Source organism: Uloborus diversus, chromosome 3 (assembly GCF_026930045.1).
Source record: "Uloborus diversus isolate 005 chromosome 3, Udiv.v.3.1, whole genome shotgun sequence".
In the NCBI taxonomy this organism is placed as follows: Eukaryota; Metazoa; Arthropoda; class Arachnida; order Araneae; family Uloboridae; genus Uloborus; species Uloborus diversus.
The window spans coordinates 164,340,146-164,367,177 of record NC_072733.1 but is presented as its reverse complement, the minus strand read 5'-3'; the positions used below and the strand labels follow the sequence as shown (position 1 = coordinate 164,367,177).

At 33.3% G+C, this 27,032-nt stretch overlaps 1 protein-coding gene across 1 annotated transcript in view; it reads left to right on the top strand.

The window, feature by feature from the left end:
- LOC129219032 (uncharacterized) overlaps nt 1-27,032 on the top strand; it is a 58,670-nt gene that overhangs the window by 2,807 nt on the left and 28,831 nt on the right. The window contains exons 2-3 of the mRNA XM_054853352.1: nt 10,341-10,397; nt 11,756-11,830. Of these exons, the coding sequence (XP_054709327.1) occupies nt 10,341-10,397; nt 11,756-11,830 (132 nt within the window). The remainder of the gene's footprint in view (nt 1-10,340; nt 10,398-11,755; nt 11,831-27,032) is intronic.

The window sequence follows — 27,032 nt, the reverse complement described above, 5'->3', positions numbered from 1 at the left end:
TCATTTATTTATGTTACTTTAATTACTCATGTTAACTCATAACAGAGGACTTGCGGTCTCATAGGCCGATCAAATGTTCGCTCTACCACCCCTAATACTCGCTTAGTCCGATTGATATGTTTTAACCTTATAGCTTCATGTTTTGAGACCTAGAACATCCCCCTCTCTCATTAACATTTTTGGCATGTACATCTGTTTGAAATTTAATTGAATACTTTCATAGCGGTCTACATAGACATCACCTTCTCTACCTTTCAGTGTTACAATTTTCGGCAGTAGTACACATGGTCTCACGTTAGGTCCACGAACATGGATTCATTTATCTGATCCTTGTTATGCGGGAAAGATGCAAAATATTCTAGATGAAGTTGGTAGTTGTTTGGAATGTTTGCAAAAGTTAGGCAATGAATGTTCTAGGGATGATGAGGACTAACTTATTCCTGAAAATAAGACGTGAGGTTAGTTAATGTGCAAATAGTTAAGGTACAGTCAAAATTTTTCCATAATGTGCTATATTCAGTTTTCTGGTATTAAATTTTTTAGCAAAAATTAAATAACTGAAATAAAATCATTAATAAATAAGAGATTCGTATTTATTATTAGTAGTAAAATCATTGCTGCATCATACGATTTATCTCGAAAAATCCTATGGCCCCAGCAAAATTAACTCGGAAAAGGTTTATTTCAATTTAAAAAATTCAAAAATGCCCGCGAGTCTTTGAGACCTCCCGTTCCCTGATATGTCCTACTTATTTTATCTCCCCTGTTATGGGTTAAAACAATAAATAGCTAATACAAAGAAAAATAAGTGCCTACTGAATTGTTATTAAAATTTTATGAATTTTAAAATTTGAAAGTAATTTAAATACATGTCCTATTACGAAGTGTTTTTGTACTCCTTTATGTCGATGGCATTGTTTAATATCAATTATGTTATGAGTTATAATCCCATGAAGTTGAGTTTACTAGTTTCCTTTAATCATACAGGTTTTTTCGAATAGCAATAGCAATAATAATCTAGCATCTATCAATTTAAATGAATTATCAAGAAAGTAATTAAATTTTTTTTTGTTACTATACATACCTATACTCTTAAATACCGATAGTATTTTGTACTTTAATTTAAATGAAGTTAAATGTGCAACGATTTTTTTACTGCATGTAATTTGTCGGATAACAATAATCTAACGTAAAAATTTATTTAAATATATTTCTTGTTACTACGTGCTTTTATTCCTTCATGTCGAGAATATTGTTTACTCTCAGTGACATTTTGTATTTTAATTCGCATGAAGTTGAATTTACGAGTTTTTTTACTGCAGGCAATTTTTGTCGGATAATATGTCTAAGGCGAATTTCAGTATAATAAATTTCGTTTTTAAAAGTTCATTACGAAACTAAAATTTAATTCAATCGTGTTATAAGTTTTTATATTTTTTATTAAAAAAAAAGTCGAGGACTTTTGAGTCGAGGAATCTTTCTGGTTTTGAGAAAATGTGTTCATTTGTTTCAAGTTAAAATGTTTTGGCTTAAGACTTAGCATAAATGATAATACCAACAAAAAAAAACAACATATAACTATTAGTTAATTAACTAATTAATTTTAAAAAATTGAAAAAAAATTAACAAGAAGTTCAAAAATAAGTAGAACCCAAAAATCTTTCTTTCCAACAGTATCAAAGAAAGATTCTGGGATGTGAAAAAAGGAGGGGGGAGAAAACGGTAAAAGATCAGTAGTATAAACAATAGTGCGAAAAACTTGATACATGCGTTTATTTATTTTTAATTATATTTATTTATTTATTTTTACTTTATTTTGTGATTGATTGATTGATTTTTTGAAAAATAAGGTTAACATTTATAAAATAAAAAAAATAAAAAAAATAAAACTACTTGGATCATGAAGATCCGAGACATCCTTCGGACTCTAAAAATGTACAAATCATCGTAACGATTCTTTGCGATGTACCAGGTTTCAATAATTCAAAAATTCATGAAATTATAGATGAAATCGCAAAAACTAACTAAATCAGATACATCATTTTGTACTATGACTTATTATATTTCTTAGTAAAAAAAAAAAAAAAACAGCTAAATAATTGAAGCAGTTAAGTCTTGCAATAGAGCCGTGTAAATAGATCACAAAATTATGATAGAAATATGGTCAGTACAAAAAATTTAATTGTGCTCCGCACGCAATCAATAAACAGAAAAGCAGAAAATCATTTTTTTTTTTTCAAATTCAAATTCCCATAGTCATTAATCACCACTTTCAATGCATAATACAGTAAGAGCAAATCGTAATCTTTGTTCTTTAATGAACATTTTTTTTATCGTTAGTAGAAAAATTGGGGAGGGGGGGGAGAGAGAGAGAGACAGAGAAAGGTAGCACTTAGTATGCACGGAAACGTGAAATATTAGATTGGATTGCAGAAGAAGCTGAAAACTGCGCTTTCGCAAAAACGAACTACGAAAAATATCGTTAATACGACATTTGCTTTTTAGACGACATTAAACTAATTTTTCGGATGTATTACAGTGTACTTATTCCGGATTAATAACATAACGTGTTAATGGGCGTCCTAATGCAAAATTTTAAGGGGGGGCTCAGATATTTTCCCCATGGCTTAGCAGGATATTTTCCCCATGGAAACCAATTTCAGTAAAGATTAGAAAAAATAAAATTTGACATTTTTAATAAATTTTTCATTAATGACCGGAAAAGAAAAGTTCTTACGTTTTTGCAAAGAAAAACAGTATTAAATTCAAGGAAGTTTCTGTGTGTAAGGGAGGGGGGACTTAAGCCCCCACTTGCCCACCCCTGTGGGCGCCAATGAACATATTCCGTTAACATGATCACAGCCACAGCTACAATGAAAATCTTCGTCATCACGAAATTTTCTTTTGGAACGATGTTATATTAATTTCAATATAATGAAACGATTACGTTTTTAATTACATAAAAATAAAAAAAAACTTATTTGACTTGTTTCCACTTTACTGACAGTTTTAATTATACGACCTTAAAAGTAAATAAATTCAACGTTTATTAACTCTTTTCTTTCCTTTTATTTTGTAAATTTCCTATATTTTACACTTTTCTTTTTTTTTAAATAAACTTTCTTAACTCTTTGATACAGTATTATGTCTTGTCGCATATGTGTGTGTCGCATGTCTCGCGTCATGCGACAGCGCATGATAACTCGGGTTAAAGCGCATGAGAACATGGGAAACAGGGAATAAAGTAATCATTTTCTGATAAGGGACAAAAAGGGATTTTTCTTCCAAGTTCTCGGTTACTTTTGTTATATGCGCCGTAAGATGTACGAGTAACTTCATTACGTGACACATAACTCCACATAATCAAAATCACATCACGTATATTTAAGCATAACCTATTATTAGAAAAACTTTTAACACGTTAATCACATTGCGCGTAATTTAATCATATACTATTTTGACTTTACTGGCCCGTTTATGAAATGCTGCTGCAAAAATCACCTGATGAGTTTTGCCTGTTTTTCCTTTATTTATTTTGACTATTTAAAATTGTAGATTTTAATATTAGGAAAGCGTAATTACGAACGATTTTTTTAGCATTTGTATATGATTTTTAAATTTTGCACAACATTTTAGGACATCTCAGAAGGTCTCAAGGCTTAGTAATGCAATTTTGCGAATTACTACACACACACACACACACATAATAGTATCAGCACATTTGGTATCGCACTCCATTTTCCTTTTTTCTTTTCTTATTGATACATTACCTAAAATATGAGCTTGTTTGTGCATCTCAAATTGCTACGGTGATTAACTTCACTAATTAAATATCAGTAGGAAGACGGGAGTACATTTTGTAGCAATTTCTTTCTCATTTTCCCCTCTTGGCTCAGGGCATGGCCAGGATGGCCCTAACTACGCCTTTGGTAATGAACTCCAAGACTCAAACCACCCTTGGTAATAAACTCCAAGCCCACTTCTGACTTCTAGAACTAAATTATAGAAAGATCGGAAAGAGAGAGGGGAGAGAGAGCTGGAGGCGGGAGTGTTGTGTTCTCAAGTTCCTCCGGTTCTCCCTCTCCAGTCTCCTCCTCTGTCACATTGTCCATTGGCATGACAGAGCTTTAGATGGAAAGTAGGGCGAAACCCTCAACATAGCCTCACAGATTAGGTCTTCTCTCTGAATAAAAAGTTTCTTTTTTTCATTTCTTATTCTCAGAAATAGCTTGTCAGTATTTTTTTTTTTTTTTAATATGGCTGATCAGAAGTGTTGAGATTACTTCAAGGTCACTTACCTCGATAAAAGAGAACAAAAAATCACTTTCTATTCAGAAATTCATAACGACACACTAAAAAGAAAGTTTTGCGAGAAAATTTATTCTTGCTCTTCAATTTCTTTGCGAAAAAATGTTTAAGTACCCCCCCCCCCATCCCTCTCCCATACCCACAGATTTAAGCATGGCAATTTTATGTTTAATTTTGCTGATAAAAGTTCAAACTTGAATAAATAATACATAGTCCTAAAAACCGTAATGTTTAATGTTAGAAACTTTTCTTTTCTTGAATTCTGAATTTAAAATGATGAGCGTAATTTGACTTTTGAAACCCAAATTAAAAGACAGTAAACCCTTAACTATCCGAAATACTTTAAAACGGAACCTCGTTTGAGCGAAGTCGGTTACCTTAAGTTTATTATTATTATTATTATTTTGGTAACGAAAAAACAACTTTTTGTGAACGTCGGAGGTTGCCATTCAAACTACAGGTATCGAATTTATTCTTTCATTTTTTATCACTTCTGCTTTCTTTCCTTCCTTCCTTTCTTTTTTTTTTTCAGACCTATCAGTAAATTTCTGGAACACTTAACAATTCTAGTTTTAAAATGTTATTAAACTCGAAAGCAATCGAATTGGAAAGTAAACGATTGTATTATTTAGTATCTATTTTAGTTGGGTAATTTTGTTTACAATGAAAAAACGAAAAATTAGGTTAATTGCATTATTAATACGACATTGAAAATGTGTTAACTGTATTATGTGTTATTACATCTGCATTGCCGTTTCGGACTTAGTGATATTTATTAAACAAATATATTATTTACAATTATGGTAATATAATTAAAGACACTACATTTTAGCAGTTATTTTGCAAAGTTGTACACTTTTAAATCCAAAGTCTCTGTGGTCTTTCAGCAGACATTTTTAAGTGCTCTCTTTTATCCGGAATTTTAATTTGCTGCAGGAGCTCCGAGGGAGAAAAAAAAAAGAAAAAAAAAAAAGAAAACAGAACACAGATAACAATCGTTTAACATTCGTTAAACTAAACTGTATGTAAGAGACCAGTTTAACCCACATTTTTTTTTCAGTTGCATTGTAGTTGTGATGATTAAACAAACGAATGCCTCTTCTTTGACCCTTTAAAAATTAAGGGACCAAATTGAAATAGTGGAGTTGATACCCCCCCCCCTTCCTCCAGAACCAACGAAAACAAAAAATAACCAACTGCAGAAGTCATGCTACTAAAACTTCAAATAGCACAGTGAAATGCCTTACAAAACAATTCAAAATGAAATAATAATTTCCAAAGCAGAATGATTTACATGAACCAGGTGCAATTCTGTAAAAGTTCCTATTAAATAGATGATAGAGAGAGAGAAAAGTTAGAAAAAAAAATTTATAGCAAAAATGTTTAAAATTACTTCGTACCTTTCTTCAAAATATTTATTTAACAAATAAATGAACGCAATAATGGAAGAAGTAGTTTTAAAAGGAAACAAACTTTTAAGCCTCTACTACTATACTAACAAAGTACAATTTACCTAGACAAAGTCAACAAGAGAATAGCCATTTTATTTATTTATTTATATTTTTACACCTTGCTAATAGGCTCCGGCTATCGTAGTAGATAAGGGTCAGTTTTCAACACCACAATAGAACAATTTCGGGTATGAAAAGAGGTATGTAGACTGACTGCCTGTGTTGGATGGAGTGTGTGTGCGTTCCCCATTCTCCATAAACAAGAGAGTCACCCTAGAAAACTCCTCCCTCATATATTTCGTCCTCCCTGAGTGATGGATTGAGCTGTGGAGTTCATAGAGATAAAACGCCGTGATTCGCCCAGTGGGCGGATTGACGAAGAAATATAAACGAAGAAAAAACGTACCACCCCACCATTATTTTTGTTAATATAATAGGATCTTTACGGTTGCAAGTGAGTTGAAAAAAAAAAAACAAATCTCATATGGGAGGGAAAAAATAAGGAGCTCAAGTTTAAGTAAAACTACTCTTAAAAACTAAGCATTTTATGTATTTCATGCACACTACAGTAACGTTCATTTCTAATCTATGATTTGATCTTCGCTTTTGTTTTATAGCACTACAAATAAATAAATTGGTATAAATAATAAAATGCGTTAATGAAGCATTCAGTAATTAATCTTTATTCATGATAAGTGTTATTTTTAGTTCAACCATTCCAAATTATAAAATATATACTTTGAGAAATAATAATGAGACCTTAATGTAAGTAAGTGGTAATTATTCATTAAGGACTCATCCTTATTTATCTTCCCTTCATTATCGAGCTCAAATTTTAAATTTGGTTTTGGTATAAAATTGTCATTTTTAATGCCCCCATTCCAAATTATAAAATACATACTTTTAGAAATAATAATAAGGCATTAATAAAAGTAAGTGTTAATGATTTATTAATAGTTCTTCTTTATTTATCTTCTCTTTATTATTGAGCTTAAATTTAAATTTTGCTTCTAGAATCAAGCTTTTTGACGCATGAAATTATCAAATACATACTTAAGGAAGTAATTATAAAACATTGTACAAAACTAACACTCTCAAAGCAGGGGAACGTGGGTTGAAGTGAAAAGGTGAAATATTTACTCGGTTTTTAGCGCTACCTATCTGGTAATGTTTCAACTATGTAGTTACACATATTGTCTATTCCAGTCAGAGAAAATTTACTTCTGAAGATCAAAGCATACGATTAAACGAGCAATTTTCAAAACTTGATTGTCATATTGTAATATTTTGTTGTGAATCAAAAATTATTTTTTCAGAATAAAATGATGAGGAGTTCTTGTTATTAACATTTTAAATAATAAGTAAAACCTAGTACTTGGTGCGGTATTTATTGGTTTAATACTAAGATTATTTTTCTTTTAATTGTTTTATACAGTTAGTCAAGTGTTTGCGGGGCAAAGTGAAATACATTCCGCTTAATTATTCAATCGTTTATTAAATCACTCACGCATTCATTTATTAATTTACTCATTTTCATTACTTCATTTAATAAAATTCACTTTTCATTCACTTATTTTCTTATTCATTTACTTTTTTACTCACTCATTTATTTTTTCTTATGCATTAATTAATTAATTTATTTATTTATTCGTTCATTGCTTCATAATCGATTAATTGATCAGAAATATTTTTAACAACCAAACAGACAATTTCTCATTGAAAAAAAAAATTTTTTTTCACTCTGCCCCTTGAAAAAAAAGTGAAAATTCTCCACTTTAGGGGGGGGGGGATTAATATACTCATCGCTTTTATATACCTTTGCTTTAAGATCTTAGAACTGATTCGTTTATTTGTACATATGCCGTCTTACTATCTATCTATCTCTCTCCCTTTATGTGTACATATATATTATACGCACCTTAAGTTAAATTCCTAGTTTCCAGTATCATTTCTCTTTCTGTCTTTAAAAAAGAGCTTCCAAATTTAGCTGTTTATATTTCGTGTGTAAAACCAGATTCTTATGCATGAGTTGCATTTTCCTACTATCACTCCATTAGCGCATTAAGAGCTCAGCAACATTTTTCTTACGACGTAATCAAAACACTGCACTTTTTATTTCCAAATAATTGTAACTTTTTAAAGTATCTCAATGATCGAAAGTTTAAAAAAAATCCAGTTTCAGGTGCTTTTTAAACACGCTTCATTTTTCATCACCTTATCGTTTACGGCAGCAGCAATCATCTTTGAACGTGACAGAATTCCTGATCCCTCCGCAGATTCTTTGGATAGGGATCTCCCGCGAGATTCCCTGCTTCTCAGTGCACGAAACCATCTGTTCGTTATCCCTGGCGTGGGATTTTGGGGAAAAAAAGGTCTCAGTGATAAAATGATAAAAGGAGGTCGGAGAAGGTTAATAATGCTGCCCCTTCCCAAATTTCGTCGTTAAACCATTTTTCCTCCCTGCTATAGCTCTGTCATTCGCTACATGCAGATGTAGTCCTTAAACAATACAGAAATCACTTAATACGAGCATAATATGTTAATAAAGGATCACGAGGTGTTGTGAATAATTCATCAGCAGAAGGGCTTTTTAGTTGGATATACCGGCACGATTTATACAAAATAACGACTATTGACTTAATCAACACACACTAACATTAATTACAATTTGATTGTATTAAGTCCGACGACGGTTAGTGCGAAATGACGAATTATTCGAGCAATTCGTATACCAGCGTTAGTTTGATAGTAACCCCCGATAGCAGAAACAGCGCAACGCTGTGACGTGACGTACGTCACAGATTTTTGAGAAAGTTTGCAGACTATTTCTTAATCGGGGGAGAAAAAATTTAAAACTTTTAAAGAAAAACAAATATGAAATTTCAGTTAATGAAGCTTTGAACCGCATTTTTTGGAACATAATCAAACACACGTAGCATATACTTGTATTAGCATCTGATTTTTTACAATTTCTCATCGCCGATTTAGATTTTGCGATTAATCTACTGTCGGTTTATATTGCAGACTATTTTTTTTTATATTCTGCGTTGCATACTGCTGAAAAAAGTTCTGCTACCAGGATAGTAACTAACATCAATTTGAAGCTCAGTTACTGCCAGTTGACGAAGAAATACGGACAATTTTCAAGCCAAATTTTGGTTCACTGTTAAATACATTATACATTACGAGTATGGTTTGTACGAGATCATTACAAATACGAACAATTCATAAGCAAGCAAAAGTTCGATATAAAATAGCGTTAACGTCCAGCTCAGAAAAGGCAAGATCATAACTAAAAAAGAAAAAGAAAATCATAGATTAATTTTGATTTCACCTTTACTTACAGTAGAAGCGTCGTGAATCTGATATGCAGAGGCGCCCCGAACTTAAATTTTAGGGACGGGGGAAATTTTCAACTTGCCGAATGAAACTCCGAATTTTACCTAATGATAAACTATGCTGCCGTGCGAAGCGCAAAAGCCGTATCTGCACTTTTCATCAAAATTGAGTTACGGTCACCAGGTGGTTCTTTGTCACATATTTCACCTAAATACAACGTTTTATAGTCATTCGTCAATGGTAAACATTTTTTTTTTTAATCTAAAAAGGTTGCATCCGCATCAAACAAATGAAAGCGCAAAAATGTAAATAGCCATTTCTCGTTTTGAGCTCGGCTGCAGATACGGCTTCTGCGCTTAGCACGGCTGTATGGGGCTTGCATCAATAGTATAGATAATTATTTTCTTTAATTACAATTTTGCTGAATCGTCTGACCAAATTCACCGAATAAGAAAATTTTTGGAGTGTCACAGTGACCTCCCGTGTTTTCAGTTCAAATGATATTAGGCATTTCATTTTGTTTCATTAATACCTAGTATTGCCCTGATTTTACAAATGAAGACAGACATGAATAAGTGCTCGTCACATCTTTTTTTTTTCATAATAACAATAAAATAATAATAAAAATAATAAAAATGGTAATGATATTGTTAGTAAGCATTGATGAGCTGTATGAGAGCGAAACGAGCAGGGGACGGAGCCCCTGGTTCACAAAGAGACGCGGTAAAAAATTTTTAATCTATCTAAAAATTGCTTTTTTTTAAACACAAACTGTAAAATGTCTCTAAGAACTCTAACCCGTGCAGTATTTTACAATAGTTTGTATTGTATTAAAGTGAGAGAATCGTTTATAAAATTGACATAAGAAAAATAAGTTTCTCAGCTACAATTTGTCTTTAATATAAATAACGTACATTTCTTTAAATAGAAACATTCAATAGAAGGGAAAAAAAAGATTCTTTTAACCCTTTCACGGAGAAAAATTTCAAACTCACACAGCCGACTTTATTTAACAGATGTGTTGATTATTTAACAGCTCTGCCCACAGTAATAATTACCGTAAAATGTCTGTGAGAATTGTATCCCACGAAGTTTTCTATGGTATTTTCTCTTAATTATTAAGGTGAGATGCACATGAAGAGCTTCAGCTCAATTACGCAATTTCGCCACTTTTAATTTTAATAATTATAAGTTGAATCTTTTTAGTCAATGCTCTTATGCAAAATACTCTTTTATTTTCAGTTCAGCCATATCATCCGTAACGAAGAGACTTGCAAAAAAGAAACTGAATGTTTCATGGTAAGCAAACATTTCCTTATTTTATGGGCTACAGGGGATTGTTTCCTGAAAACAAAGAAGTTATCAAATAAAAAAGAAACGTGTGCTTAATGTGCCCTAACGCTCATTAAAAACACGTAACGACTACTTGTTCGGTACATCATTACTGTATGTTATGAACAATGATCTTGAAATAGTGATTTCATAAAATGCTTTGGGGGGAGGGGGGGTCGTTAAAAAAAATCCTAGCAGGCTTCACGGAATGCAGAGATCCTTATTACTGCCAAAGCAGTTTTTAAAACTCTCATCAAATATTTTTATTTTATTTTATTTTATTCTAAACTGCATTTCAAGTGTCATAACTTAATGATTGCTTTATTTCTTAAGATTGCTTTGAAAATTTTCTTTGCGATTAGCTTTTTATGAATAAATAAAAGAAGGCGCATACGATGCAGTAATTAAAAAATCGTGGTTTGAATATGAACAGAAGTTAGAAATAGCTGTTTAAGAGATTTCTTTTTTCCCCCCATTCTTTTATTTTATTTTATTTATTACTTTTTTTTAATGGTGAAATTGAGAAAAGGAACACATTGATCGAAATTTTAAGGTTACTGGCGGTCAGTTGAACTTACTGGCGGTTTGATCGAAATTTTATGGTTCAATTATTTTTTACTTAAAAACTCCAACTATTGTTTCTATCTGAAAAGTATTTCCATGTGTAACATTAAGTCCAAAATATATACGTCCATAGTTCTAGTCAAATTTAGAAGAGGAATAACGAACAAAAAATGGCAAATTTATTTTTTGTGTTCTTGCGCTGCATGGGAGTTCACGGAAGCTCAGATCCTGTACTTTGGTTTTTCAAGGATTTATTACATTTGATATTAGACAAAGTTCAGACTGTTTACGTATTACAAAAGTTCAGGAACATATAGGAAACTGAACTGACGCTGTAGAGTGAAAAGTTTTTTTTTTTTTTTTTTATTAGAAATTAAGCCATGAAATTAGTTTTGCTGTACACGTCAGTTATAGAAAGAAACAAAAGCTAAACATTAAAAAAGACATCAGGCCCTTATATTCAGCGTTACTGAACGAAAATTTTACGCCCAATAAAATTTTTATTTGATTTCTCCACTATTTTCCCTTTTTAATCCTGATTAAACTCCTATCCCCCTCCCAATTGACGATACTACAGTTGCAATCATTTTTTTTTTAAAGTCACTTATAGTCATTTCCCTAGTAAAACTTATTTTCAGAGGAATGCGTAATGACCTAGTCATTAGCAAGAAAATCTTTTCGTAAAACATAGATGAAAACTTAGTGAGAAAAACTGTTTTCGGTATCCAATTACGTTCAAGACTTCTCTTGTTCTTTTTTAGTGCTGGGAGACATGCAAAATGCTGAACGAGAACTACAAACTGTGGGGACCTATGTGTGCAATTAGAGATATTTGTGTGAGTACAATTTATAAATAAATTTTATTGAATCAATCAAAACTTTCTTACTAAAGAGATTATTTATTCGTCATATAGTACTAGGGTAGACTGACCAGTGAATGAACACTTGAGCAAATTTTCACTTTCAAAAATTCATAGCATCGTTAAGTATTGCAGTATTTGTCACATGACAGCGAAATCGTATTAATTGATGTATGCAGATATTTTTTAAAAACTTGTGAGAATTTTCATGGTTCTGCATTATGGCTTTTTGGAGGGTTGAAATGGAAAAAAGTGCTCCGATCCAGTAATTGAACACCCCGACCAGTTAACAAACATAACATGGTAAAGTCGTTTTCTCTCTGGAAATGGGTACAAGGGAAGCACTACTGTCAATTCACTTAAGAAAAAAGTTTTAAAACCTTACATTTTCACAAAAAATACGAGGTGTTCATTCACTGGGTGGTGTTCATTCACTGGCCGGTCTACCCTATTTATATTTGATATTAAAAGCTGCAATTTACAAAGCGAAGTTAATTCGTTATAATTAAATGATGGATGTTTCATCATGATTGTTGGAGATTATTCATAAAAGCACAGATTTGAATCCTTAACACAGATGAGAGTTGATTTACAATTAACCCTGCGACGGTTAATTATCTATGAGGATGAAATAGTTTAACAACTCAAAATGATGTTCATACGAGTAAAAGTAAAGAAGTTTGTCCCTTGTCAAATGGCATGTGCTAAATACCGGAGTTAAGCTAAATGAAAGCCTCATTTTAAGTCTACACTCCGTCTCACTATTGTTAGCCCTCGGCACACAAAATACAAAAATCAATTATTTCACTTCCACGTCGTGGAGAAATTGTAAAAAATTAAGGTGCTTCAAGAAGAAAACTTGTTTTGACAATGCTTAGATTTAGTTTTTAAGTAGATTCATCCGAAGATGAATACCAACAATCGTGAGGTGGATTGTATATTTTGATAACAAACATTTTATTCAAAAGCATAATGTTTATTTAAAAAAAATGAGCTAATTTGACTGTTCAAAAAACAACGTCCTTCGGGAACGTTAATTATGTTTTGTTTCAATTTCAGGATAAAAATTTTATGATAGAAAATATTGTAAAGTAAAAAAAATAAATTGTCAGCGTTAATAACTTGAGACGCATGTCTACTGAGGGAGCATTTTGATTTTTAAGTGGGAATCCGAGAATGAGTAATTTGTTGTTTTTTTACATTAACAACCAGTTTTACTTTATTTTGATTAATAATATCTTTGAATTTTAATATGCTTCAGAACTTTTTTAAACCAAGTTAATAGTCATGTGAATGATCCTCGTGTTTTCGAATAATATGAGTTATGTATTACTATAGAAGAGGGTAAAGGGCGTAAAGATTTTAGACATGGTTTGATAGAGCATGGCCAAATAAAGTTTGGAAACAACTGGTCTAGTTGAAGCAGTGCTATACTTTTAAAGCAAGAAAGTACGGGGCATCAAGATTTTAGGCATGGTTAGCTCATGGGCCGCCGAGAGCCAAGGCAGGCTCCTGGTCAATTTGGTCGCCGGGCCCCCCCTCCCCCCATAAAACGCATAAAATTAATGCTACTCCGGTTCCTAGTCGGACCCCTAAAAGGTCCGGGCTCCTAGTTTCCGACTAGGCTGACATGGCCTCTCGTTGGGCCTGTGTTCGGTAGAGCATAGCCGAATAAAGTTTGCGAACCATTAATCTAGTTGAAGCAGTGCTATACTTTTGAAATAAAATGATGATTAAATGAAAATTTATACGACAAATTGGGATCATGCATAAATTAATGAAATAGTTTCATTTTAATGAGACGAAATGTACGATATTTTGGAAATGATGGATATCATTGTTTCCAATCATTATCAATCCATTCCTTCTAATATTTCAAGTACAGTACAACATCACTTATCCGGACTAACTAGGACCAAAAGCAATCCCGATAAACGAAAACCCAGATAATCCGGCAAATGTGGGTAATAAGCAAAACAAATCCTTAGATACGTCAACGCATTTTTTATTACAGTCAAAACAATATTTTTAAAGAAAATTACATAGGATCATTTTGCGCTAGAACTTTATCATTAATAGTTCAGCTGCAGTGGTGTCGAACTGACGCTTCAAAGTACTCCGTGATGTCAGATTACTATATTTTATAATTTGTTGATTGAACGTTGTGAAATTGTGCAATTTTTCATCTGCATGGATACAAGAAACTTCCATCTGTTTGTTATTTGAATTATGCACCTCCTCCATGTAACATGTTGCATTATTAACGTAAAACATCCCTCTGGCTCAAAAGCAAGTAAATATTGTAACAAAACTTTGTAATCACATCTGGCATAAACACAGCTATGTTCTCGGTTTCAGACTCTCGGCAAAAGCGCGTCTTTTCCTATGGGGTCAAGTCGGGGTTGAACTGTCCCTGTGGCCCCATTTGCCCCGAGTCATTTTGGACATCTAAAACTGGTAAACTGCAAACGCGGTAGGCACGGGGGGCTTCGGGGTGCAATGCAATGCAATGTCAGATTACTATAATTTATAGTACTATATATGCAGGAATTGTACAGTTAATCGAAGTAATAAATGAACGTTTAGCGTACTTATAGTTCCGTTCTTGTTACCGTAATTTAAAATTATGATTTAAGTCAGTTTTCCTAAAACTACAAATTTAATCGGTATAAATCGGAGATCCGGATAAACGGGAGCCGAATAAACGAAGTTCTACAGTACTACGATCTGCTACTTCTCTTTTTCAATAGCTCCCGCGCAATTTTCAAACGTTTGATTTTTTCCATTACATTAAATACCCTAGTTTAGATATTAGTATACATATTTTTTCTCTCAGTGGAAGAATATAATTCCTAGAATGTGGTGGGGTGAATAATTTGTCGGAAGCAAGTTAAAAGTTTACGTGACATTTTGGCATAATTTCGATGTTTCAAATCGGGAGATCACTAACTTTTTACAAAATGACAATCTAGTTTGAATATTCATGTACAGTAATTGGCTCATTATTCATAAAGATGCTATTACCCCTCGCTTCATGCAATGCGCAGATTTAAGATACTAATAAAGAATTCATGTTTGGGAGCGGCATTACTTTCATGAATCGGTCTTTAATCTTATTTTTATTGCTTTCCTTTCTTTTATTTTCTGTGGTGATTTAAAGATGGAAACCATTTTTCGACTGAATTACAATACAAAGTTACCATCCTCCTTTATTTATGCTAATTTTTCGACGATATCAAACACCTCTTTCATTCACCTGCTAACTCTTTCATTGCAGCGGAAATGAGTAATGTCGACATTTGTCAGCTATTAGAAAAATTTATCTTTGTCTTCTTTCATAGTTAACTAAGTTCTTTCACTCCTAAAGATAAGCGCAACTCTTTTTAAATATTAAGAGGTATTTTGGATATTTATTGTTAGTTTTATTTCCTACCTTTTTCTTAATCTCGATCATTTCCTCTTTTTTCCTTTAGAAACAATGCTAAAATTTTAAGCTACGTTTTGCCATTTAAAACAGCGTGCAGCATGTTAAGCATTCTCAGACTTGAGCATGAATATGGTGAGCATTAGTTATGAACCCGGTAACAGGAACAGAGCGACGTGCGTCTCAGATTCTTGGGAAAGTCTGCAGACTATTTCTATGTAATGGACGAAACAATCTACAATTTCAGTTTTTGGAGATGTGTACCGTATTTTCTGAGATATAATCAAACACAGAGCACAGGTAGCATGTAGTATTTTTGTTAGTAGTATCTTATTTTCAATTATTCCTCAGTGCCGATATAGATTTTACGATTTATCTAATGTCAGTTTTGTTTTCAGACTTTTTCTTTTAATCTGCGTTGCAGAATGCTGAAAAAAATTCCGTTAACGGGGATGTGAAGTCGAAACATGCAATTTATTAGCATATATAAAGCAACAACTGGAGTAAGTCGCTTTTTTGTGGCCTGAGTTTCGTTCAACAGAAGATGCTTTTGCTGAGGTTTTACCAGTCCATGTTGACCCAACCATGTTTAAACCTGTTTTGATTAAGCCAGAGCTGCTGGGTATTAGGTTGTGGGTTAGTTTAATACCACTTTTTCGGTGCCTAACGGATAAAAATGTGCTGATATTTTTTCCAATATTTAAGTCTAACAGTATTACTGTCTAACAGTATTACTTAAGTCCAACAGTACAAGCTACCACCCAATTTCTTTCTGTTTCAAATTTTTCAAGCATGCTCCGTCAAACTACATCTGAAAAAATTACGTTGTCGTCCTCTTTTACAAGCTGTATATTGGCATCGTTTTAAGGATTTGTGTCTTCTTGCCACCGTTTAAAAACTATTGCTTCTTTGAGAAACTGAGCATTGACTATCCCGTTCTGGAACTGAAATTTGTAGGCATAAATTTTCGCATAACAAAACGCGTTTCAAACAAATTGTTGTAGTGGAACCCCGATGTTACGTTTTCTGTCGAACCAGGGACATAAAAAACTTACCAAGCTGGAAAACGTAAAATCGGGGGTGGGGTTAAAAGTCTAAGCATATTGTTTAAAAAATGACACCTAATGAATTAGAGGAAAAAATGAACAATCAAAAGAGCAAAAGAATGTCAAAATCGCTCCAAGCAGCTAAAAATCTTAAAAAAAAAACAGTTTGTGTGAGTTTTGTAGGTGAAAAACGATTTTGATTTGTTCTGAAAAAGTGTAAAGTAAAATATGGAGTGTTTTAACATTATCAGTATAGCCTTTCTCATACCAGCTGAAAATGAAGTAGGAAGCGGGATTACATACAAAACGGGCAACGTAAAATCGGAATTCCACTGTATAACATTTAGAAACTTCAATCATAAATTAAGGTGAAAATTTCTTCAACAGTAAAATTCCACTGTATAACATTTAGAAACTTCAATCATAAATTAAGGGGAAAATTTCTTCAACAGTAAAACATAAGCATTTGGGATTTTCTAAGAGCAGATCAATCCCCCATGTTTACCCTAGAGAAAGTCTACATAAATTGACCATCCACCACGTTTGGAATGGGACAACACAGTTTTTAGAATGATCATCTCGTTGTCCCCAAGTAAAAATCATCAGTACGATGAACGTCCCATTATATGGAAGAAAAAAAACCCTATTACAGTCTTAAAAATTGTAAGCTTTCATATTCAAAGCAATTTTCATAACAATTTTCGTAAACGATATGATTATAGCGAATGACATTTTGTCCTGAATTCAGGAAAATAATTGGTTAAGCAATTATCTTTTCAAAATTTCACAATAATCATTACTTTCGTAGAAAAAAAAGCAAAGTATTATGACTCGCAAGTATAGACAAAAAGCGAGCGATAGGCATTATTCTCTTCAACTCGTAAAAATACCACGAATGTTTAGTTTCTCTTTTTATTATTATTTTTTATTTTCGCTTCCCTTCTCATCCCTCGTTTTTTTTTCCTCCCTAAAAACAACTCAGTTTTTTCGACATCCGTGAATTCGATAACATTATTTAGAGACTGGATGTAGCTCGTAACGATGTAGGAATCGTTGGCTTGTCGCGACTGCCATTAGTCGTACTGTTGCCACTAATAACAGATTTTATGTCTTTTTGATTCGCTACTAATGGCTCTTCACGATAGGCTTGGTTGTAGACAACCGACTTTAAATGCATGCTTACTACATTGCCATAGGTGAAACGATAGTGCGGTTTGGTTATCGGTTCAATTCGTTTTTATGAGGTGCTTTAATGCAGGAAAACGTCCTTTTACTTTGTAAATTTTTAATCGAGTATTTTTATGACATTTAAACCTGGTTTCATGAATAATAACTCTTGTAGTAAGAAATACTACTTTTTCAATAGTAATTATTACTTCTTGGCTTATAGCAAAACTTGGCGCCACATGCTCAAGAAGAAAAAACAAAACAAAAATAAACACGTGTTTTTAAAAAGGCAAACTTCTTTCTTAGGGCTGATGAAAAATTCAGAGATAATAACCAAGGGCTCTTAATAATGCAGTACAAAGTGGAATATACAACCAACCAATCTTTGAATACAACCATAGTCGGTATTTAATTGAGGTCTCGCTGAATTAAAAATAATATTAATAATAATAATAAAAATAGTTGCCCTGAAATAAACTGGCACAATAATTATTGTATTCGAGAAACTTGATAAATGCATTTCAGTACCAATCTTTAAATGTCAAACATTTGGGGAGAGTCTGTGTGACTACTCATATATGACAATATTACGTGGTCCTATCCTGATCCCCTCTCCTCTTTACAGGGCCGCCGAGAGCCAAGGCGGGCCCATTGTCAGTCTTGATGCCAGCCCCCCCCCCCCCCCAAAAGTTATAAAATTTAGACTACTCCGGTTCCGAGTCGAGCCCCCTCTAGGGCAGGGATCCTAGTTTTCGACTAGATGGACAAGGCCTCTCGTCGGCCCTGCCTTTTTATTATGCAGCACACAGTTTGTGAATACATTTACTTGAATTTTTAAACGCGTTGATTTGTTCAGTATCCTCGACAGTTTATTTTTTTTCTCTCATATTTATTGAGAAAATTATACGTATAAAATTAAATTATTAAATACGTAGGGTCTGGTGGGGTAAAGTGGTCATAAAATCGTAGGTTTTCAACTTAGGTGGATAATAAATACAATAAATTCTTTAAATACTTCAACTTTTTTTGTTATTATTTTACATTGCATTATTAAAGAACACGTACATTGAATTTCAGGAAAAAAAATATTGATTTAAGTAGTTTTATAACATTTTCATTTCCCTTTGTATTTATGACCACTTTACCCCATGGGGAGGGGGGGGGAAGTGGTCATAGCATGGGGTAAAGTGGTCATAGTCAAAAACAGCTGCAAAACTGTTACAAATAACTCTATTATTTGTATATTTCGGTTATTTTTATAGTTACAAGTATATGTACGAGTATATGCGGGTATGCACGAGTATATACGTGTCGTGTAAACATGAGTAAACATGTTCATATATGAATAAATACATGTATACATCAGATACATGCATGCATGTGCCTACTCAAGTATATTCGTGTATACACGAGCATATAAGCATGTATACGTGATTGCCTACAGAAGTGTATACGTGTCTATACGAGTATATACGAGTCACGTGTATATGCGAGTATATACGCGCAAAACGAACATCATTTGCGTGTTTGCACATGTATCTCGAGTATATAGGTGCATACCTGATTTTCTGAGTATATACGTGTATAGTCGACGTATATACGCATATATAAGTGCACATAGATACAATACTGGCCATTAAAATTGCTACACCAAGAAGAAATTGCCAGAATGAAGCTAAATTTTACACACGTGATATTAAAATTGACATTAGAAAGTGATTACAAAATTAAAGCAAATTGATCATTTATGGTTGGAAAAATCTCGAATAAATGGAGGTTTAAGTACCCTGTTAAGCCATCTCTAGCGTGAATGTACGATGTACTTGAAGCGAAACAATCGGGTATTGAGACATAACAGTCTCCTACGATATCCTGCGTCACCTCGTACCACAGTTGCTGTAAACGTGCCACTCCTTCGATCAAACTCATACGTGTTAGCACTCACGACGGGGCTCCTAGGAACCATTTTTTAACATGACAATGCTCGGTCAAACACAGCAAGGGTGTAAAGGCATAATCTTCCGCATAATCACTTTCTCTGGTCTGCGTGATGCTCTGGTCTGCGATTTGTGACTTGTCACAAATTGAGCATATCTGGGATCACTTGAGACGGTAAATTGGACAGCCTGTAAGTTTTATCAAATTAGTGGCGCGTTTACAGCAACTGTGGTACGAGAAGACGTAAGACATTGTACGAAACTGCTGTACATCAATGCACGACCGTATCGGTTCTTAAATTCCAACTAGAGGTGGCGCAACAGGGTACTTAAACCTCCATTCATGTGAGATTTTTCCATTAATAAATATCATTTTGCTTTCATTTTGTAATCGTTTTCTAGTGTCAATGTTGCCATCACGTGTGCACAATTTTGTTTCATTCAGACTATTCCTTCTTGGTATAGCAATTTTAACGGCCAGTAGTGTACTTACATACATATACGGGTATACACGAGTTAATTCGTGGATATATCCAGTGCGTGTTTGGTACGTGTCTACTCATGTATATATATGTGAAAGCAAGAGTATATACGTATGCTTACGTGTAAACACGATTCTATACTTGTTAGACGTATATACGTACATTTACGTGTAAACACCAGTACATGTATCCACGTATATCTACGAGTATATCCGATAATATACATGTATGCTCACATAGTGACTGCAAAATCTTGGGCAAAATCTAAGTGGTGTGAAAAGGGAAGATAAGAAGCAAAGAATCATAGCGCTACATGCACACAAAGCCAGAAATCGATGGAATGAAAACAGGTCACAAATTTGTTACACAAAGATGATTTTACCCGATATTTTAGTTCCTAAGAAATATTTATACAGTTGTTAAAAAGTAAGGCCTGTAGTAGCTCTAATACACGCATCGCAACAAAGGCGCAGCGACTGATGAAAGTTTTTCAAGAGTCTCGTAATTGCAACAGAGTGATTGCGACGCATGTATTACAGATGCCGGGCGCAAGTTTCATCAATCACTTTAAAACTTTCTTAAGTCGTTGTGTAAAATTGTCTTTTTTGTAATAAATTTGTGATCTGTTTTGCATTCATTAGTTTCTGGCTTTGCGCGCATGTAGCGCGTCAGCGTTGAGTTTGTGGCCATATGTTTCTTATGATTCTTACTTCTTATCCTCCTCTCTAACACCTTTTAAAAATTTGCCCAAGAGTTTAAATTCACCCTGCATACATGTATATCATATGCTAGTATGTAAGTGTCAGCTCGAGTACGTACGTGTATATACGTCGTGTCTACCTGAGTATATAAGTGTTCGTATATGTACGAGTATAAGCGGGTATATACGTGTATAGTCGAATGTATATCTGTATAGATAAAAAATACTACGAGATACCCAAATACGTGTTTATTGGTGCATTTATGTGAATACGTATATTTACGTGCTTACACGAGTATATGCGTATGCATGCGCATATACTCATATATTTAACCTTGTTTACTGTAAAAACAATACATATTAAGTGAAATTAATATTTAATTTATACCTGCCTTATACTTAAAGATTAAGTGATTTTAAAAGAACAATATTCGTTAAGCCTAATATTATGACCACTTTACCCCATCTTACTAAAATTGTTCTAAAAAATTATTCAAAATAGATTCAGCTAACTGCTAATGAGTATGAGTTCTTGAGACATGTAGGAAGCTTCCTGCGCAGTCAATCTGTTCATAATTCTAACAAACAAAATTTCCCAAGGAAGTTAAAAAAGGTGTTTATATTTTAAAAAAATTTATAATCACTCAAAATATTTTTTTACCAAATAAAATTTTGCCAGTTGTAAAATTTTGTATTCAAAATGTAGTTTCTAACTGCACTACTCTAAAATGAAATTTTCACATTCATTCGAACATTTATTTCTAAGGTATAGCCCTTTATTTGAATTATGACTACTTTACCCCCATTGACCACTTTCCTCCACCAGACCCTATTAAATTAATTCGTACAGCTAAAAACCATTTTGAGACTTTTACTTATAATAGATTCGAACTACTATGGTGACAGCACTGCTTGTTCTTTGTACTTCAAAATATAAATCAACACAAAAATATCTTTTTTTATTTCTGTAAAGAATTCTGAAATTAGTATTTGAGAAAAAAAAATCTGAAACAATATTATAATTCGGATAATAATTAATGTGGAAGGGCTTTAATATGGATTTGCAAAACTTCAGCTAAAACCACACAATATTTTCATTGCGATGCTTTAAAAAATCATCTTTTAAGGGTAGTAAACCAGTGCTGACTTTTTCATCTTTGGAAATACTCAGAAATCCTAAGAACACCACCATTTTTCGTAAGGAGTTACTCAGAAAACGTATTATAAGTCATAATGTTATAACAAATAATATATATTTTCTCTTTCAAATACATTGACGTTTATTTTCATTGCTTGATGAAACTCGAGTAGTAAACGGACATGTTAAAAATATTGACGGTTCTCTTGGGAATATCATCCACTCTAATAGTCAAAAAGTAATTGAATTCAGTAGTTAGATTAATTTGAGCAGACTTCTGAATTCATTTTTAGTTTCGAAAATAGGGTATTCTTTTTTTTTAGTTAGTGCTCATTGTATTACGCCCTTATCAAAATTGTGCTTCTATTCTTTTGAAGAAGACTTGTCGATGACACCAATTTCGATTGGCACCTTTGTTGTTCTCCTATTATGAATAATAGTTTAATAATTAGGAGAGTTTCGTCGTCCGTTGCCCCCCCCCCCGTCTAAGAATGTATATACCTTTAGTTTAAAAAAAAGAATATAGTACACATGATGCAGCGAGAAGCAAAAGGATATAGGTGGAAAAATTAAAAATTTGGTGAATCAGTACAAACGGTAGGAGAATCTCTTCTCTCTTTCAGGGCAAGAGATGGTGCTAGTAGCTGTGGTGCAACTACACAGCATGATTTAGAAAAAAAAGAAAAATGAAAGCCTACCTGGGATCTGAACTTTAAACGCGTTTTACTCGAAAATTTAAAACGTTCACTTACATCCCTTTGCTTCTCATTGCTTCATATGAATGAGCACAAATTTTATGTTTTTCAATTTATAAACTTATTTAAAAAGTATATATACCGATATAATTTGAAAAATCAAATCATATGCTTTAAAAATGAAGTATTTTCTCGTAATGCAAATTATGTTTCCTATGCCAACAGAAAACTAAGTAATCGAATCAATGTTTAATACAAATTGCTTAGAACCTCATTAATTTATCCTTTCGCAATTACTTTTGTCAGTCAACTCAGCGCAACGACCAAGGAAAAAAAAGACCCCCCCCCCCCTCAAAAAAAAAAAAAAAAAAACTCAAATGAAGTAACACATCAGGTGAACATTCCTAATCGTCAGTCAGAATCCTCGTCACTTCGACATCCGTAAGAATTTTCAGTCAGATACATTTTATCAATATATTTAATTAAGCATTTAATTGTTAGTTACGCTGCATGATGAAAGACGTCACGTGCACCAAGTATTTTGCCTTCCTAAATCATCTGGTTTCCATTCATAATAAACAAAATGAAGAAGAAGAAAAATGTGCATTGAAGAATGATGTCTCATATACATACAACATCACTCCCTAGGACTAAAGTTTTCCATCATCCTGTTTTTTGAACATTAAATCAGGGTTCCAATCAGCCTAAAGAACAGAATCTTTCCACAGCAACTTGTAGAATGTTACTTAAGATCGAAAGACTATGCATCATTCCATCCCCTTCCCTGGAGGCAGTTATTAATCAAAATGTTAATAGCCGAATGTGTGTTTTCTTTACTTACCGCGAAGATAATTTATGGTAACGCAAAAGAACATACGAATTTGTGCCCTCTCCCAATGTACCCTCTCCTTCGGCGCAAAGACTCATCATTATTTGCCTAATTTGCAACTTGGGATAATTGTAGTTGTAGTTCGTTAAAGCGACCCCCATATAGCGATTTTGGTTTTTATTTTTAAGCTGTAAGAACGATCGCTATAACCAGACCTATTATAGAATACGGCCGAAATCAAAACCGGGTTTTTTGTCTTCAAGTTTGAAAAAAGGATGTTTCTTATAGAGTAGAAAAATCCGATGGGCCACTATTATTGGAAATTATGAAATGACTTGGGCATCTCTCTCTAAGAAAGTGCTATGAAACTGTACACACCGCACAACTTTGGGGGAAACATTTATTTGTCCTGACCTTAAACGACATTTGTGTGTGTGTGTGGGTGTGTGTTGTATTATTACTGTTATACTTGGGGACAACGCCCCCTGCTCACTTCGCTCGTTAATCCCCGCTCGCCACGTACAGCGGCTCAGAGTCGCCTGCAGAGGGTAACAATTGATGAGTTTAAACCAGGGTTGCCAACCTTGGAGGAACCATCTGTGGTGATTTTGAGGAGCAATTTAAAATTTAGCGGAGCAGTTCGGTATTTTGTATAAAAATCAATAAAAATAACTAAAACCACGTATCTGAAATTGTTTTACAGCTTTAACAATAATTTTAAGCTCTACTATATAGAAATCATTTTTTAATTAATAAAACAGCTTTCAACACTATTTCAATTTTTGAGTATAAGCATCTTTAATTTTTAACACTGTAAAAAAATTTAGTGTATCTCAACACCAAAAGTGGTGGCAACTACTTTACACCAAGTATAGTGTAGTGAAACACCAGATAATTTTTGGTGTTATCAAAAACCAGGAAGAATTCTTGGTGTCTGACAGCACCAAAAATTCGTCTTGGTGTTTTTAACACCAATAATTATCTGTGGTGTTTCACTACACGAAACTTGGTGTAAAGTAGTTGCCACCGTTTTTGGTGTTGAGATACACTAAAATTTTTTTGCAGTGAACATATTATACAAGTTTTAATTTCCTAATTGATTATTAAATATATATATATATATATATATATATATATATATATATATATATATATATATATATATATATATACATATATATATATATATATATATATATATATATAAATATATATATATATATATATATATATATATATATGCAATTTCTTGTATATGAAGATTCAACTTTTTATTTTTTATACGAGGAATGCACATTTATGTCTATAAATTGTTCAAAAAAGTAACTTTTAAAATACGAAAAGAAACTAAAATTATTTGTATATTAGAACAACAAAATTAATTTTTTTCAAAAAAAAAAAACAGTATAAAATGGAACATTTTTAAGATTTCAATCAAATTTGTCCAGGAAGATTTCTTAATCAGTCTTAAAAGTCTCGTACATATAAACACAAATTACACATAAAAACAGTAGAATATAAAAATTTCAAAAACCACGATAGAGTTTCTCGCTTCCCAAAAAAGTTTTATATTATAAAAAAAAAAAAGAAAGAAAAAAGTGTTTTCTAGGCCTTACCGTTTTCTAGGCCTTACCGTTAACAATATAGACTAGCTGCGTAGCCCGGCGTTGTACGGCTACTTAAAAAATGAAAGAGATGTCCAGTTGATGTTTTTGTAGTACTCTAACATCAGTTTCTAACGCGTTAAGGAATAAATAAATGCAGGGTATGCAAAACACCAGCAAAACATATTTTTGGCAAAAATCTCACTAACGTCAATAATAGTTATCAATGATACAAGTTATGAGTACTTTCAATAACCACGAAATATGAAAATATATGCATTATCAACTATAATCTGTTCTCACGTTAAACGGAATTGCATCTGATAGACTATATCTGAAATATTTATGTACAATAACAATCAGTTTTTATCATCAAATGACACATATTGCTTGGTCGATTACGTGAAACTAAAGCATCAGGACTCATTAAGTACCAATAATTGCATTCCTTTAATACCAAGTCAACAGCTTCCAACCAAGCTTTAGTTAAAATCATTAAAATCAACTTTTTTGTTCTGGAACTCTGTTTCATTTAAAGAAATCTAAACAATCTTAATTTAACGTGTTCTTTTTAACTATACAAAATGTATTGCTAAAGTAAAAACAGCAGGGAAAAAAAGAGTTATTATAATTCTAAAACTCACCCATATGAAGGGAAGAAGTCCAACAAAATAAACATAATTAGACGCATCTTCTAAATTTACCAAGATATGAGGCTAGTTATGGTAAATTTACACTACAAAATTTACGCTACAATAAATAAACATAACTAAAGAAAAATATGTTCTATATGCTGAAAAGAGTTAACAGCGTTGGTTATTAAAAATAAGAAAGACAGACGATAAATGAAGCTTATGCTTGAATAGAGCAACCGGTTAGTCCGATTGATTGTTTTAATGACGTCAGTCCTACTGAAATATTTTTAAAAATATTATTTGTTAACACATATGTAAAATGGCAACAGAAAGAAATTAAAATCACTGCTTAGAATAAAAGAGAAACGAAGCTAGTTTTTAAAATATAATTCTATACAAAAAAATTGCTTTAAAAATAGTTTCAGGATATATATTACACTCTGTCGCAAAAAAATATATGCACCTAGAAGAATTAGATCCACAATCATGAAACTCGGCACAAATGCAGTTTGGTAGCTGATATGCAAATGATTAAAATTTCAGCGCCAATGAAAAAAGGCTAAGCGCGCTATGAGCATATGAGTTGCACAGGTGGGAGAGTTTAAAAGCATGAGTACTTGTGCCGTAGGGCTATTCAATCGAATCTGTTGACTTCGGTAGACTATTGTGACTTAAGATGCCTCTAAGACGTAACCGGCTGCAGTACGAACAGCTGACGGAGTTTGATAGGGGCCGTATTATAGGCCTCAGAGAAGCAGGTTGGTCAAACAGGATTATCAGCCGCCACCTCGGTCGGAGTGATATGGTATTTTCGATTTAGAGTCACAACTGACTACAACTGTATTTATGTCGAGGACTGCATACTAAGTGCCTTGCCTCCATTATTTTTTATACCGATAGATGGCAGCACCATCACCGGATCGAACAGTTAATGAGAATTTAGAACTAGACCAGGAGCTAATAGCTACCTGGTGCTAGCATCCCCAGAGGTATCGTTTCACTTGGAGGACATTGAGACCACGAGCATATTTAACGTCGCCCAGTCCCCTTTAATGACGACGGTGGATCTTCGACCATCGAGGTTCGAACTCAGGACCCTCCGGCCCCGAATCCAACACTCTACCGATCGGGTTACCACGGCCCGAGTGATATGGTAGTTGCTCGGTGTTGGCAACAGTGGATCATGGAAGGGAGAGGCTACGTTGCGGAGGGTCAGGGCTTCCCAGGAACACAAATGGACGCGAGGATCGTGCAAACAGAAGAGCGGCCACGTCGGCACCAACAACGTCGCTAGCATCGATTCAACGTCACTTACCTCCTTCCAGGCATCCGGTGGTATCAAAGGAAAGCATTAGGAGACGACTGGCTGAAGTTGGCTTAAGGAGCCGACGTCCATTAAGACGCTTGCCACTGACCCCACATTACAGGCAGTGTCGACTGGATTTTTGCCGACCTCGGGCAGCTTGTAGTGTAACAGACTGGAGGCGTCTGATCTTCAGCGATGAATCCCAATTCAGTCTC